General features: G+C 47.8%; 7 protein-coding genes across 7 annotated transcripts; 4 read left to right on the top strand and 3 right to left on the bottom strand.

Annotated features, from left to right (window-relative positions):
* Nucleotides 1-244: 244 nt before the first annotated feature.
* ASPGLDRAFT_942897 (uncharacterized protein) lies at nt 245-785 on the top strand. The gene has a single exon (XM_022550559.1). It carries the CDS (start codon nt 282-284, stop codon nt 633-635), a length of 354 nt encoding a protein of 117 aa, XP_022396501.1. The 5' UTR covers nt 245-281; the 3' UTR covers nt 636-785.
* A 94-nt stretch (nt 786-879) lies between these two features.
* Nucleotides 880-3273, bottom strand: ASPGLDRAFT_52346 (putative galactose oxidase). The gene has a single exon (XM_022547734.1). It carries the CDS (start codon nt 3265-3267, stop codon nt 997-999), a length of 2271 nt encoding a protein of 756 aa, XP_022396502.1. The 5' UTR covers nt 3268-3273; the 3' UTR covers nt 880-996.
* A 1367-nt stretch (nt 3274-4640) lies between these two features.
* ASPGLDRAFT_61596 (Dyp-type peroxidase) lies at nt 4641-6816 on the top strand. Its single transcript, XM_022548480.1, has 7 exons — nt 4641-5030; nt 5090-5403; nt 5455-5544; nt 5594-5710; nt 5766-5860; nt 5911-6324; nt 6398-6816. Exons 1-7 carry the CDS (start codon nt 4653-4655, stop codon nt 6724-6726), a joined length of 1737 nt encoding a protein of 578 aa, XP_022396503.1. The 5' UTR covers nt 4641-4652; the 3' UTR covers nt 6727-6816.
* Nucleotides 6817-7828: 1012 nt separating this feature from the next.
* On the bottom strand, nt 7829-8372 carry ASPGLDRAFT_52348 (uncharacterized protein). The gene is made up of 3 exons (XM_022547735.1): nt 8271-8372; nt 8153-8218; nt 7829-8092 (listed from the first exon to the last, which is right to left on the bottom strand). Exons 1-3 carry the CDS (start codon nt 8328-8330, stop codon nt 8057-8059), a joined length of 162 nt encoding a protein of 53 aa, XP_022396504.1. The 5' UTR covers nt 8331-8372; the 3' UTR covers nt 7829-8056.
* A 373-nt stretch (nt 8373-8745) lies between these two features.
* On the top strand, nt 8746-9401 carry ASPGLDRAFT_52349 (uncharacterized protein). Its single transcript, XM_022547736.1, has one exon. The coding sequence runs from the start codon at nt 8787-8789 to the stop codon at nt 9264-9266; it is 480 nt and encodes a 159-aa protein (XP_022396505.1). The 5' UTR covers nt 8746-8786; the 3' UTR covers nt 9267-9401.
* Nucleotides 9402-9771: 370 nt separating this feature from the next.
* ASPGLDRAFT_136180 (uncharacterized protein) lies at nt 9772-11119 on the bottom strand (the record flags this gene model as incomplete). Its single annotated transcript, XM_022541438.1, has 5 exons — nt 9772-9885; nt 9947-10450; nt 10508-10702; nt 10776-10886; nt 10943-11119. The coding sequence occupies 5 exons, from the start codon at nt 11117-11119 to the stop codon at nt 9772-9774; spliced, it is 1101 nt and encodes a 366-aa protein (XP_022396506.1).
* Nucleotides 11120-11734: 615 nt separating this feature from the next.
* ASPGLDRAFT_158501 (uncharacterized protein) lies at nt 11735-14798 on the top strand (the record flags this gene model as incomplete). Its single annotated transcript, XM_022542415.1, has 8 exons — nt 11735-11821; nt 11880-12234; nt 12297-12658; nt 12717-13380; nt 13437-13619; nt 13668-13851; nt 13908-14550; nt 14607-14798. The coding sequence occupies 8 exons, from the start codon at nt 11735-11737 to the stop codon at nt 14742-14744; spliced, it is 2616 nt and encodes an 871-aa protein (XP_022396507.1). The 3' UTR covers nt 14745-14798.
* Nucleotides 14799-15391: the final 593 nt, after the last annotated feature.

Genomic DNA, 15391 nt, shown 5'->3' on the forward strand with positions numbered 1-15391 from the left:
GATACACATACTAGACTACTCGATTTAATTAACTATATATGCTTGTCTAGTTAAAATGCTAGTACATACGACCATAGGGTGTGGAAAACAGGGCTTCCCGTCCGCTCAGCCGTACTTAAGCCACACGCCGGCCGGTTAGTAGTTGGGTGGGTGACCACCAGCGAATCCCGGCTGTTGTATGTTTTTTTTTTTTTTTTTTTTTTTTTCTTTTCTTTCGTTCTGAACGAGCGTAGCGAGTGAGTGAGGCGGGATGAGATTCGGTAAAGAAAACGGTTCATGTTATGATATCGATCGGTGCATTGTTGCCAGTTATATTCCTCGCTCGGCCGTGGAAGGCGTACTCAGGGACAACCTATGGGCAGAACATGAATGGTGCCTTCATGGGCCATCCAGTTACCGATACAGATCAGAAAATTAGTGAGCGGATCGAGGAGATTGCAAAAGCTTGGGGTATTTCCATGGCTGTCATCTCACTGGCATGGTGTCTTTTTAAGCTACTAATCACGCTGCCGATTATGGATATGAGTAAGGAGCGGGTGGAAGAAGCTGTTCAGGCAATTGACTTTAAGCTCTGTGAGGAGATCAAGATCATTGACGAGTTGTATGTTCCTAAGGGAGTTATTGGGCATCGTTGATAGCAGTGAAGCATGTATGTATTTCTCATTCTCCAATTATGCCACTGGTTCTCCCTGCCAGCAAAGTAAGTTCGACATTAACAATTGTGTTGCAAGCACGATTCATCTTCCTTGCGTTAACTAATTGGAGCTGTAGTCAGGCTAGAGTTACTATTAGACACAATAAGCAACAACACGACTAGGGTGCTTCTGCCCCTTAGCGGTACTCACGTTACATGTTAATTCCACACTAGAATCGGTTGAACCCGAGAATACGATACAGGACGCAAATATATTTTGACTGAAATAGTATACCTTTGTCTCATTGGTATGTAGTCGGATAGACCACGAACTACACTACCATTCACATAACTAATATTTTTTAAACCTGAGAAATCAGAGCAGACTTCCACGACTTCCAGAACTTGCCGGAAGACGAAGACAGGAAGGCAACCATTCCCTTCACGTCATCATTGACGCCGTCGCCCTCCATGTCATCGCAGTCTTCCTCCTGCTCTGCATCCTCGACATCGACATGGTTGTACATGTAATCCTCCTTATCCTCATCCTCGTACTCCATTTGAGAGTATTGAGGGAGCTTAACCTTGACTATCGCAGCCTCACTTGGCGTACCATGGATGTCGAGGGCGAACAACATGTACCAGCCGGGAAGGATGATACCCGCATCATCGGGGAGCTTGGCGGTGAACTTGTGGTTACCAAGACAGTCGATTTCGAGAGGAATGCGGCGCTGGTCAGTGTTGACAGTGTGGGTGGCAGTTCCCTGGCGGATTAGAGAGGCCGAGCCGACCATGGAGTTGGTCGAGAACTCGATCGAGCCGCCAACCACCACGTTTTCGGGCGCATTGGTAATGGCGGGACGAGTGCGTTTTTGGCCGTCAGGAGTGAGCAGGTACTGGGGAGTGAAGATCTGGGCGTCGTAGTGGTTCGAGGGGCAGTTACCACAGAGACCACCGCCACCGTTCAGAACAGTAGCGTCAGGGAGTAACATGGAAACACTGTGGTACACACGGACCATGTTGTTGCCGTTCTGGGGTACAAAGGTGTCGGTGTCGGGGTCGTAGATCTCAGGAGTGAACGCGACGGTGCTCTCGTTGAAAGGAGCACCCCATGCCTGGCCACCTGCAATGAAGACCTTTCCATCAGGGAGGACGACGGAGGTGTGGTAGACACGGATGTAGTTCATGCCACCGCCGGAGCCGTTACCGGCCACCTGCACAAGAGGCGGCTCGAGGGGTTCGCCGAGGGTGATTAGATGGGCGTGGTTGGATCCATAGGATCCATCATAGGATGTCTGACCTCCGAAGGTGATGATCTTGCCCTTGGTGGCATCGTACATGACGGCGTTGCCGGAGGTAGAATCGTGGTCGTTCAATCGGCGCCCGGCAGGGATGGTGCTGCCCTTTCCTTGCACGGTATACCAGTTCATTGCAACACTGGGGCCACCCTGGAAGATGGTCTCGTTCTTCCAGCCAAAGAGCCAGGCGTGGTTGTCGGCACGGAACTGGCCCAGTTTGTCATCGGTCATCATGGCAGTGACATCGGTGCCAGAGCGAGCGTACCACTTCTTCTTCTTGGCATTGTAAACCTCGCCGGTCTTGAGCACCTTGTTTCCTCCACTCCAGGAGCCACCGATAGCGAAGATGCGGCCGTCCGAGAGAGTGGTTGAGGCATGATACCCACGAGGCAGCACCAGGTCGTTGCTGCGCAACCACCCATCACCAGTGTAGATGCTGGTTCGCCCAGCATCACTGCCACCGCTGACAATGATGTTGCCGTCAAAGTCCATGGACATTCCGGGGCAGAACATGTCATGCTGAGTGTTGTAGATCAAATCCTGATCGACAGACTTTTTTTGAGGGTTCCAGGTGGTCGTGAGGGTCTTACCACCGGGGGAGGCAAAGTACTTGTCTTCAGACCAGGCAGACCACATAATAATTTCGCCGCTCTTGACTTGAGCAGAGCCAACGGCGATGACAGGCAAATCTATTGTCGGCCCCCAGAGACCCTTGCCAGGCTCGACGGGGACAGTGTAGTCTGCAGTGTAGATTCCGAGGTTGACAATGGTGGTCCATCCTTGCGGGGTACGAGGTGTCTCCGGGTGAGATTCGCTGTCAGCAACAAGCTTGACGTAACGGGCCGGCTTGGGGTCAAAGGCAGCAAGTTTCATGCCCTTGTTCCTTCCCCAGTTTCCGTATGCAACTGGCTCGCCCCAGCTCTCCTTGTCCGTACTGACGTAGATGCGGTGATCGGAAATCTGGCCGCGGCTGACCGATTCGTTCAAGCGAGGAAGCATAGTTAGACCGCTGACGTTCAGCTCAGCGCCCAGATCGGCGACAATCCAGGGAGCTCCTTCCTCTTTGCAGTCGCTGTGCCAGTAGGTGTCGCTCCAGCCGTCGATTGCGCGCTGGCACTTGTGATCCTCATGCTCGCTGGAGCAGAAGACATTGTAGCTCTTGCGATCAAGGAGAGTAGAGTTGACAGGAGGTGATTGCCATTCAATTTTGCCCGTAACTCTGTCGCCGGTATCAGGGCGGTCATCATCGGTAGATTTATAGGAAAATTCGGCAGGCATGTAGGCGCCAACAGTGGCAGCCCCGAGGATAAGTCCCGATGCCCATTGGAATTTCATTTTGAAGGCAATGGTTGACCTAGAATCAAGTGAGTCCGGCACTGCCTATAAATATCGAGTTAAGGTACCAACCTCGACGCCCGTCCAAGTAGCTGCCAGCATGTTGAATGTCGGTGGCTTACTGAGAGTGGAGCATGGTTCGCCGACCTCCACATCGTAGGATCGTCTTTCAGCCTACGCCATGTCCTTCTTTTTCAGCTCTGTCGTCACCGGTCGCACTAGTCTTAATACCATCTCCAGCCAGCTAACTTTGTGGTGTTCATCATTGCCACTTCGGGACACGACTGCATCCCTAACAGACGCTTCTCTGCTTGGTGACGCAAACCATATCCTTTGTCGAGACTCAGCCATATATATTGGCTATCTGCAATCGACTCCGACAAGATGAAACTCTCCGTGTCTTGGTGTGTATGTCGCTAGTTCGACGACTGTGCTAGCCATTGTGTGGGTTGATATCGGCTGCCGAATACAAGACGAATCGTCACAACCTAGGTCATCACGTTCATTAGGAACACGCACCAAGGAACACCCAGAACAGACCCAAGATCCAGCGAGTCGGCAAATCTGGCTCACCTGGATCTCGGCGATCCGCAATATAAATTGCAATCAGCGTAGCTGCATATTATGCATAGTACTACGTACAATCCTCGTGGGGGCTCGCTTCATGAAGCGGCAACTAGGCGACGCGATACCATGTAGGATCTGAGCGTACATAGTATACGATGCAAGTTATTGCAACGTCTAAAAGGTTGTGAGTGATCAGCCACGGCCCATTGGGCGCCCCAGCTCGTGTAGAGCAGTTGGTCTGTGATAGATCGATAGACCACCATTCAGCTCTGAAGAAATCGCGCAGTTGGTACCTACAAACAAGTTTGTGTGCCCAATCGAGCTTTCCAGTGGAGAGGGTAGCATCCGCTGAGGTCCCTTCTAGCGCACCCTCGGATACCAGCTGAACAATTGCGGTGGCAACAATGGGCCATAGTCAATGGTATTGTGGGTCTTCAGGATCTCGGTAGATTCATAAAAGCGGGTAAGAATCCACCGACACATGTATGATTGTCCAGCTGTCCGGCATGGTGGGCCAAGAATCCGCCTATGATATTCTGCTTATTACGGAGGGCGACGTACAATGATGTTGAGGTTATGGTGAAGCCACATTCGTGCAATAGTATGGAGATAGACGGCGGCTGAACTGAATACAGATAGGTACACGGAATACTCAGCTCGAATACTTTGTATATCATTGGTCATCAATCTCGTAGCATATTGTCAATCACAAAGTAATAGGGTGCCATAAAAGGTCTTGCTGTTCGCTTCCCCAGTGGACCAGAATCTACCAGATTTCTTCTTACGTTACTATACGATACTATCATATCAGAAACAAGATGGCCAACGAAAAAGACCAATGCCCGATCGACAAAACCAATATCCAGGGCAGTATCTGGCCTCGTCTGCCAAAGTATTATGAATCCTACCTCTTCTACAAGATCACAAAGCCGGCGGAGTTCCTAAAGCACCTCAAACCCTTCATTGACTCCATTACCACCGGTAAACAATGCGAGGATCTTCTGGGCGAGATCAAGAAGCTCAAGGATGAGAAGATCGAGAAGCTCGAGAAGCTCGAGATGTTCGAGCAGTTCATGGGGGTCGATAAAAATCATATCAAGAAGCTCAAGAAGACCAGGGACATGAGGGATCTCCTCGACGAACTCATTGCCTTCGGGGCTGTTAACATCGCCTTCAGTCAGAAGGGTATGGAGAAGGTTTGTCTTCACTTCGCCCATTTAGCTACCTTGGCGATGAGTTTGCTAACGCCTTAAAGCTGAACCAAGAACATCTCAACGATGACATGTTCCGAAAGGGCATGTACACTGATCTCATTCTCGAGGGTGCCGATGACCCGGAACGCTTGCTCCCTGAGTTCAAGCCCCCGCCTGAACACAAAGAGACAGATGGCGATGACTGGAGAGTTGACCTGGTCTTCATTGTCGCCGCTGAGAGCGAAAAATCACTTAATATGAAGATCGCTGATCTGGAGACTGCTTTCCACATCAGAGACCAGAACAACACCGGCCTTGAATTGGTCGTGGCTAAGCACGGACAGCGTCGGCCTGGTGGCGACCGTGGCAAGGAGCAGTAAGTTAGCCAGGTTTAACCTGAATGTTACGGATAGAGCTAAGTGTGTAGCTTCGGTTTTGAGGATCACATCTCCCAGCCTCAAATCAAGGGCTTGGACCCTGATCCCAAGGAGGGTGAGCCTCTTGCGTGTCCTCCAGGGTAAGTATACCAATTTCCTTCAACAAGCCGGACTTGCTAACTTGATTAGATACATTTTTATTGGCCACGAGGGTGACCCGAAGATCAGTAAAAACCCAGATTGGTCCAAGGATGGCAGTTATCTAGTTTTCCGCCAACTTGACCAGAAGGTTCCTGAATTCGAAAAGTATGCCATCCATTGTTTTCTGTTCTCTGGCAAGATATGAAACTGACGTGCCCAGTTTTGTCGCAGAGAAATCCAGGACTATACCTAACTATGATAAAGGGGACGATGGTAAAAAGCTAGCTGCTCACATGATGGGTCGATGGAAGAGCGGTGCGTATTGTATATTAATATTGTTATGGAAATATGCTAATATACTGCAGGAGCCCCTGTCGCTCTGACCCCCGATACCGACAACGAGGCCCTTGCATTCAGAAACGACTTCGACTACCGACCCAAACAAAGCATGTTGGGCTGCCCCTTTGCCGCCCACACTCGCAAGGTGCGCCCTAGGGCCGACCACAAGCCCGACATTGGAACGGAGCAGGACCCCGTCGCTGGAAAGTTCACAGAGCCAGTGAATGGAAAGGTGGAAGCCGTCGGCGTAGAGTATGACAGCGACGATGAGCCTGATCAAAAACCAGCCGAGGAAGACGCCAGCGTCATCCTCCGTCGTGGTATCACCTTCGGTCCTGAAGTTGGCGAAGACGAGAAGAAGGGTACCATCAGAGACCGCGGTATTTACTTCACTTGCTACCAGAGTGACATCCGTGATGGATTCAACATTATCATGATTCGTAAGGCCCCTTCCCCCCTTCCCCCCTTCTTCCATTTCATTGCTATGTATTGCATGAAACTAACAGTTACCAGGCTGGGCAAGCAACAGCGTCTTCCCCACCTCGAAGGAAAAGACCTATCCCGATGAATTCGATTTGAATAGCAAGACACTGGAAGAAAAGGAAGAAAATGGAGAACAAATGGGACCCGGCATGGATCCTTTTATTAACCAGAGACTGGGAAAGAAACACAAAACTGGTCATATCAGCCTGTACGGTGGGAAAAAAACCGAAGAGGAGGAGGAACCCAAAAAAACCACTCCGCTCGATCTTGGTGTGAGTCGCTGGGTTGACCAGAGAGGTGGTGAATACTTCTTCACACCATCTATCGAGGCGTTACACCATTTCACTGCAAATTTTTAGATGCTTTTTTATGTTATGTTTGGTTTCTATTGATAGTATACGGTGTGGATACGACACGACTATTTTGACTATGCGAAATCATCACGACCCATTTGGTCATTTGGTATTCTAGACATTGATGTATGCATAATTCTCTTCCCTTGGCTATTGAGCGGTTCAGCTTGATGGTAAGCAAAATACCAATAAGATAAGTTGCGGCCAATGAGCATGACATTCAGTCTCATTTCATGTCCGTAAATCAGGGCAAATCAAAATAAGGACAGACCGGGGGATCAGCATAATAACCACACTCTAACCGTTCAATTAATCTGCACCGGGACCGTTCCTCCCTGTCAGAGGCATTATGGATAATGGCCGCGCCTATAACTATCACTTGCTTCCTCGAGTATCGTGTATAGAACCCACACACCACCTCCCACCGGCCAATCCACTTTGATATTAATATCCGTATCTTTCGGACCCTCGAGCTCCTTAAGACCTTTGTCGTACATGTCTTCCCACCAAGTGGGAGGAAAACAACCAATGATCAGCCCCTACATAGCAGCTAGTGGATCAGAAGGATTTCAATCCTTTGAAATTGCGCGGTGCTGTGTAATATGGGGTGGTGAACTCACCCTCTCTAGTTATAGTGCACTCACCCAGGCTCACCCCTGGTCGTGCGACCAAAAGGCGGCATCACCCTCTAACTTAACCGGGAGACATCCACCGAACTATTGACCAAAGTTAAGCCACACGCCGGCCGGTTAATAGTTGGGTGGGTGACCACCAGCGAATCCCGGCTGTTGTATGTTTTTGTGTTTTTGTGTTTTTTTTTTTTTTTTTTTTTTTTTTTTTTTTTTATCTTCCCGGAGTCTCGGCGTAATGCCAGTAAAATCAGACAGCCTCGGTAATCTCTTCCATATCTCCACTGTAAACATCTGGCTAGCCTATCTACAGCTCGCTATGCCGGAGGGTTTGACCCAGCTACTATATGGCTTAATGCCGGATTTCAAAACCAAAAAAAGCCCAAACCGTGCCGCTGATGGGGAGTACAGTTGACCCCCGGGGACAGGCATAGGCATGAAAAGAGAGTGCTAGTCAGCGTAATGAGCCATAGGTCAAGGCCTGCGTATTATATTTGAATTGCCTCTAGCTAACGAATGACTTGGCCATGGCATAAGATATGAATGACCAGGATATTGAATACAACAAACAGCAACTCGTTTCCAGATATAGACGAGTAGAAGAAAATGGCAAATGCTCAACCCGCCGAATGATTAGACAATAATTTTTTTATTGCAGTCTAATCACACGCCATGTCATTCCCTTCACCCAGTTTCTGGGAATGCGCTCACTTGCACGATCCTTGAGCCTCATCAGAAGTTTGCTAGACGCATTACGCATTAGTTCCAATTGGATCAAATTCTTTGCTTTTAACACAACATACCACACATAGTCCTGATTCACAAGTTCCCAGGCTTCCATCTTGCTTGCATGGCGCGTTTGCAGGAAGCTGATCACCCATTAGTAAAGTGTGTGTATATTTATTGTTATCTTAATCGCACCTTGGCTTGAGCGAAAGCGGTCCCAATCAGGAAGACGGTGGAAATTAAGGAGAATCGCATGTTGAAAGAGGGTTTGAGAGTGTATTGAGAAAATTGCTTTCGAAATGTTTCTTAAGTTGTGGTCAGGTACAGTTTCTTCATCGAGGATGTTAGATTGAATTTATATTCTTGATTCTCTACGATCCAACTGTTTCTAGAGCTTGATCAGGCAATTAATTTCCCTTCTATCCCGAGTGAAAGTAGCAACATAGGCGATTGACTTCATGACTCCTCGAGTAGTCAATATCAGATAGAGTTGGATACTATTACTCCGTATCGGCATAGGAATTCCGAGACTAGCGGCAGTATGCCGACTAAATTTAGCCGGCAAGGCTAAGTTTGCCTCGTTTGCACAACCATGAACCGTGCCCTACCGTAGTAACAAGTTGTATAAATAATCTTCTACAGTAACAATCCATAATAATAATCCTACCATCGAATCATTATATACTCTCGCAACAGCAGCCTTCTCCCACAATGACATCCGTCACGATCACCACCCCAGCAACAGCAACCTCAACGACCTGCGGCGGCGCAGGGCAGTACGAACTCCCAGTCAAAGATGCTGCCTGCGGCGTCCCAAATATCAAAAACTACCAGTCCCTCTTTGATAACTGCACGAAGCCAGCTGGTTCCCGACCATACTACCACGACTGTGCCCTGTGGGGCCTGGCCGTCGACCAGTCTGTCCAGGACCTCACCGACTGCCTTTACGAAGCTGGTGTCGCTTGGGAAGATGTCTGGTGCCATGGCGATACCAACAAAACCGCTACGGCGACGTCTTATCCTACTCCGACTGCTACGAGTACATCTACTTCAACTGGGAAAGAGAGCGGCGCATCTTCAACCTCGTCCTCGACAACCGAGACAAATATGGCTCTCTCATCACAAGGCCAGATTCCGACTAAGGTTGCCTTGGGACTACTGGGACTTTTCTTGACCGGTGTTTTTGTTTGAGTGTAAGGGATGGATGGGTGGAGATGGGAAAGTGGTGCACTTGGTTGGAAGCAGAAGTAAATTATTGGCTATGATTCCTTTTTTTTTCTTTCTTGTATATTAGCCCATTTTAATATTAATATGTTTGATTATCCTCTCAACCAGTTCAGACCTTTTAGATGATACCAAGTATGCTCTTCCAACATGATGTGGAATAGTTAAATCAAGACCGGTGAGGTGTTAAGGCGAGCACACGTATACCAATTAGGATAAGCATTCGCTAGTGTGTAAGATAGTCAAGGAAATTCATGCATTCCTCATTGTTAAATTGGATGCCTGTCTTCTAACCCCATTTCCATACTATGGCCTCGTATTTTCCATGAAAATAGACTCCCTGCACCAATCCTGAGTTCATGCCTGTCTCCACGTTTACAAGAAAGGTATTTTATGTAGGTCGCCCCTCAACGTCGAGGCACGATAGGGAGTCACATTAACCAGTAGCTAATCAAATATCGTAACCTTTAGGTTATAGCTTTTCGAACTTCAAACCCTTGTCGTCTGGTGTGGGTGTCGGATTTTCAATGGAGAATGAAGCGGGCGACAGAATATAAGCTGTGAACTGAAAGTCAAATATCCTCAACTAAGGCAAGCATCAGCTTCTGCGATTATAGGGCTCACACACTCCAGAGATAATGACCTACGTTGCTCCTGCCGAATTCAATCCCAAGCCGTATCTCAAGCTTGTAGCTCCGGCTAATATTACACGTTTCAAATGTCGGAGTCAGATGTAGTGGTACACAATGCTGACTCCATAGACTGTCGTCGAAGCTCAATGTCGATCCGACCATGGCATTTGGTTTATGTTCCACGCGCGTCATCGTCTGTATGACACAGGAACGGGTATGAGCTTCCATCGAACCTCGCGCTCGTACCTCTGTTGTTTCGATAAGCATGGACTGAAAATTGCGTAGAAACACACCACTTTTGCACTCGTCCAAATCCAAGTTAATAACATCCACATTTAATGAGATTGGATGCCCCAGCAGAAGGAACGGCCCGTTCAACAACTTGGCCTCTATTTCACAGGTCAGCGGTGAAAGCGAGGAATCGGAACCACCCGAGCTGCAAATGACTGCCTTTTTGCCTGCCAAACTAGGTAGAAGGTGACTGATGGTAGATACATGGCGGAAATATATGTCGCGGGTCTAGTTCATCAATGTTAAGACTGATCACGCTCGGCCCTCAGGTGCGGAATACTCAACGGCTTTTTGAGTCCTACATAGGATACCATCCTGTCGGACAGTCGCTTCGAGGAAATACTTGATCTCCTCAGGTGTGGATTTACCACCGGATGAAGGCGGAAGTTTTCGCAATAGATGGTGTGTCCGCCTGCCTGCTGGTCGTTTGCCAGAGACTTGTGTAGGGCTGGCCTTGTAGCATTCCGAAACCTGGGGGAACTACATGATGCCCGGATTTAGTGAGTGGATCGTATATCTTATTGAGATGCAAGGCAGAAAGTCAACCACTCACCCTGATCGAAAATGGAAAAGCATGTTCTCCCGGAGAGATAGTCACCTTGCGAGACGTGAACCAACTCGCGCACTGACTTGGAGGGAATACTTGTTCGTTCCTTTCAAAAAGCTGCATCGCATTTGATCAGCTCCCTGACAATGGATAGAGGGGAGTAGAGAGCATACCTGATGCGATTGAGTTAGCTTTCCTGAGTTCAGCCTTGATGTTGCTGACCCAGAGAGCTTTATTATTATAGCGGTCATGTCCAATTGTGCGCCATTGCTGAGGATGACATGACCAGATACAACATCTTCATTCGTATAGGTAGGTTGCTCTCTGTCAAGGTGTATCCAGATATCCATATTAGATTGTGATTTAAAGAAACGCTCCACCTGGGACGGCATGAAGGGAAGATAATAATGACAAGGGATTGATCTAGCGAAATTTCACTCAAACATGGAGTCAAATATAAAGAAAAAGAGCTGGTAGCATCATGCTCAAATGACAGATGGATGGCAAAATATTAACCCAAAATAGTAACAATATTCATACTCGGTTTATTCGTGTAAAAAACGGGTTCTCTTTGACTTAAAGGCTCGCCCATAAACGCTACACGATATTTGAAACTTGCCCAATGTAAGAATGGGCTTTTGGATGGTTACAAAATCATGGATTACCGACTATAATTGACATCCTTCAGGCAGTCCGTAATTGGCTCGGCATAAGGGTGGGTACCCTAACATCGAATCAAAATAATATTCGGGCATTTGTTCTCCACAAGAAGGCTATCTAACCTCTGCTTCTAGAACGGGGTACATAGTATGGTCCCGAGATAGGTTAGTGGAAGTGTCCGGGGCGCCATTGGATAGACATAAAAATTCCAACTCACAGCTAGTGACTTCCAGCTTTCCAGTTCACCGTTAACTACTCCGCGTTCCTATGATCCGTTTATGAAATATTAGCAGAACAAGGACGCCATGGAATATGCCCACGATGAATCTTTTCCACCTCCTCCCTTGATGGCAGGTAATCACTATTCACTTCGGGAGCTTACGCCTGCCATTGTGAGTTTTCTTTCGGAGGAGGCATGTTTTCGAAGCAACTAAGCTGACATATTGCTAGCCCGAGCGTCACAGCATCGACGAGAATGATGATCTTGCGGAAATGCTGCTACCTCCGCGCCCTGACGACCTTGACACTTCTTCCAGCCTGCCATGGCACTCTGATGAGACTCCACGACAAAGTTCTTCAGAAGTCCCGTCCAGCTTTGAGCCTCCGAGCACCAGCTCCTGGCAACAACGCCAGACTGCGCCTACATCTGGAGGTCTGCGCCGGCACCCAACTCGCAGAATCAATTTGATCCAGGGCTCTGTATTAAGTGTCGACTATCCCGTTCCAAGCGCTATCCGCAACGCAGTCGAATCGAAATATTATGATCCCAGCGGATCAAGCCCGGAAGAGTTCACACATCTAAGATGTAAGAGATCAGACAAAAAGGAAAGCCCTTCGAAATGGATACTGATTGACGCTACGCATTAGATACGGCTGCGACCTGCGACCCAGATGACTTCAACTTACGCAACGGCTACAATCTACGGTCTGCCATGTATAATCGACATACCGAATTACTCATCGCCATCACCTATTACAACGAAGACAAAGTTCTCACTGCTCGAACTCTACATGGAGTTATGCAAAACATACGAGACATTGTCAACCTTAAGAAAACCGAGTTTTGGAACAAAGGGGGCCCTGCCTGGCAGAAAATTGTGGTTTGTTTGGTTTTTGATGGAATTGGTCCTTGTGATAAAGATACACTTGATGTTCTAGCTACTGTTGGGATCTACCAGGATGGCATAATGAAGCATGATGTTGATGGCAAGGAAACTACGGCACACATAGTTCGTATTATTTCCTGATATCTATGTGACTCATTGTGACTGACTCTTGATGTCTTAGTTTGAATATACCACGCAATTATCGGTCACTCCTACACAGCAATTAGTCCGTCCTCAGCATGATGATCCAAATAATCTCCCACCAGTCCAGATGATCTTTTGCCTGAAACAAAACAATACCAAGAAGATCAATTCACACCGCTGGTTGTTTAATGCCTTTGGGCGGATCTTGAACCCAGAGGTGTGTATATTGATTGATGCAGGTACAAAACCAGGCCACAAATCCTTGCTTGCTTTATGGGAAGCGTTCCATAATGACAGAAACCTTGGTGGTGCATGCGGTGAGATCCATGCCCTACTTGGCCGACACTGGAAAATGCTTGCAAATCCATTGGTTGCTGCGCAGAACTTTGAATATAAGATTTCAAATATCCTGGATAAGCCTTTTGAGAGTATGTTTGGATATGTTAGTGTCTTACCTGGTGCATTTTCTGCTTACCGTTACCGTGCCATCATGGGTCGACCTCTAGAACAGTATTTCCATGGTGATCATACACTGTCGAAAAGGTTGGGCAAGAAGGGCATTGAAGGGATGAATATTTTCAAAAAGAACATGTTCTTAGCCGAGGACCGCATTTTGTGCTTTGAGCTTCTTGCGAAAGCGGGATTCAAATGGACATTGAGTTATGTGAAAGCTTCTAAAGGAGAGACTGATGTCCCGGAAGGTAAGCTATGACTCTCCACGCGAGTATCTTCAAGATGTTAATGAATACGCCAACAGCTTTGCCAGAGTTCCTAGGCCAAAGACGAAGATGGCTAAATGGATCATTTGCCGCAAGCTTGTATTCTATCATGCACTTCAACCGTGTGTACAAAAGTGGCCATAATTTCGTTCGATTGTTCTTCCTCCATATTCAGTTACTTTATAATGTCTGTCAGCTCACTATGACATGGTTCTCTCTCGGTATGTCTCCCTTCGATTGCCTGGCGAACAGTAACTTATATATGTTAGCATCCTACTGGTTGACCACCTCCGTGATCATGGACATTGTCGGAACACCAAGTGCGACAAATAAGAACCAAGCCTGGCCTTTTGGAAATGAATCGTCGCCAATCGCCAACAATGTCCTCAAGGTTCTGTATTTGGTGTTTCTCATGCAGCAATTCTTCCTTGCCCTCGGAAATCGACCTAAAGGGTAGGTGCTCGATTGCCTCCTGATGCTAGCCCATCGACTAACAGCACCTTGTCTAGATCCCAGCTTGCCTACTTTCTATCCTTTCTCTATTTTTCCATTGTCCAACTATATATCTTACTTCTCTCGTTCTACCTCGTGGCACAGGCATTTAGTGGCGGCAACATAGACCTCGATTTTGATAACGGGGTGGGAGGATTCCTAGGCTCGTTTTTCACTTCGACCACAGGCCTGGTGCTAGTAGCCCTGGTATCGACATACGGGACCTACTTCATAGCGAGTTTTCTCTACTGCGACCCTTGGCACTTATTGACATCTTCCTGGGCATACTTCATTGGAATGCCCTCGACAATCAACATCCTCAACGTCTACGCCTTTTGCAACTGGCACGATGTTTCATGGGGAACTAAGGGTTCCAACGAGGCGGCTTCTCTCCCATCAGCCCAAACACAGAAATCAGACGCCAAGGGGAAGAAATTCGTTGAGGAGCTGGACAAAGCACAGGTGGACATCGATACAGAATTCGAGCGCACCGTCCGACGCGCTCTTGCCCCATGGCAGGAACCGATAGAGACAAAGGATGTGCAACTGGATGATTCATATAGGGCATTCCGAACAAATCTGGTGCTCTTGTGGACTTTGAGCAACTCCTTGTTAGCATTGCTCATAAACAACGCTAGTGTGAGGAATCTATGTTTAACGGTATGTTCGTCTTCCCTCCTCGCCCGACTGTGATTCTGTGTTGACAACGTTGCCAGACCTCATCGACCGATCGCACAGCTTGGTATTTCAAGGTGATTCTGTGGGCTACGTCGGGATTGTCGATTTTCCGATTCCTGGGTGCTCTTTGCTTTCTAGGGAAGACGGGATTGTTGAATTGTCTCTCCCGACGCTGACCGCTGCTCAGCTGCTATCATGCGACCTAGCTGATATTCTACCAGTGAAGCTCCGCACTACAATAGTTTGTACTAATACCAATTTCTGTCATTCCATCGATTCATCGATAGTACTTAGTTAGATAGTTCCATATGTCTCGGCATTCGGGGCCCTCGGAACGGGGAAAGAAGGTTAAAAATAGAATCTTCTAAGGCCAGAAACTTTCATTATTGGCCGGCCTTATTTGACATGGCGCAGACTTTTCCACTCCGAGGCTTGGCGTTTACTTTCTATTTTTGTTTCCATCTTAGCGCGGATACACCGTTTAACATCAGTCCAGCGGCTATAAGAGATCGTTCGAAATGAAGAAGAGCATCAGGTAGTTGAATGAAGGCCTCTGGCTCACGATCTTGACACATCAATCTCCGTGAACGGCTGTCCGCTGAAATGTTGCGGTCTCGGGCGGTATGCGATCCGTCCCTAGTAATGACTTTGAGATCTGGACCTTTCTAATTTCAACTCCAGTGTGACTCGTGCCATTCTCGAAAGGTATGAACTCGTCATCTCGAACTATGCTTCCTCCTGAACATCGATCGCCGTTTTCCGGGAGAATACATGCTTACGTTACTCCGCGCCACCATATCTCGTTAACTAACGGCTTAGCCAG

The sequence above is a fragment of the Aspergillus glaucus genome, assembly GCF_001890805.1.
Source record: "Aspergillus glaucus CBS 516.65 unplaced genomic scaffold ASPGLscaffold_28, whole genome shotgun sequence".
NCBI classification, from domain to species: domain Eukaryota; kingdom Fungi; phylum Ascomycota; class Eurotiomycetes; order Eurotiales; family Aspergillaceae; genus Aspergillus; species Aspergillus glaucus.

What these genes read in the sequence shown, in the direction of transcription:
- ASPGLDRAFT_942897 (XM_022550559.1), top strand. Translation starts at nt 282, where the DNA reads ATGATATCGATCGGTGCATTGTTGCCAGTTATATTCCTCGCTCGGCCG.
- ASPGLDRAFT_52346 (XM_022547734.1), bottom strand. Translation starts at nt 3,267, where the DNA reads ATGAAATTCCAATGGGCATCGGGACTTATCCTCGGGGCTGCCACTGTT.
- ASPGLDRAFT_61596 (XM_022548480.1), top strand. Translation starts at nt 4,653, where the DNA reads ATGGCCAACGAAAAAGACCAATGCCCGATCGACAAAACCAATATCCAG. An exon ending in GTCAGAAGGGTATGGAGAAG is followed by an intron (nt 5,031 to 5,089) that starts GTTTGTCTTCAC and finishes AACGCCTTAAAG; the next exon opens with CTGAACCAAGAACATCTCAA. An exon ending in AAGGTTCCTGAATTCGAAAA is followed by an intron (nt 5,711 to 5,765) that starts GTATGCCATCCA and finishes TGACGTGCCCAG; the next exon opens with TTTTGTCGCAGAGAAATCCA.
- ASPGLDRAFT_52348 (XM_022547735.1), bottom strand. Translation starts at nt 8,330, where the DNA reads ATGCGATTCTCCTTAATTTCCACCGTCTTCCTGATTGGGACCGCTTTC. An exon ending in CCGCTTTCGCTCAAGCCAAG is followed by an intron (nt 8,219 to 8,270) that starts GTGCGATTAAGA and finishes ATGGGTGATCAG; the next exon opens with CTTCCTGCAAACGCGCCATG. An exon ending in GTGAATCAGGACTATGTGTG is followed by an intron (nt 8,093 to 8,152) that starts GTATGTTGTGTT and finishes TAATGCGTCTAG; the next exon opens with CAAACTTCTGATGAGGCTCA.
- ASPGLDRAFT_52349 (XM_022547736.1), top strand. Translation starts at nt 8,787, where the DNA reads ATGACATCCGTCACGATCACCACCCCAGCAACAGCAACCTCAACGACC.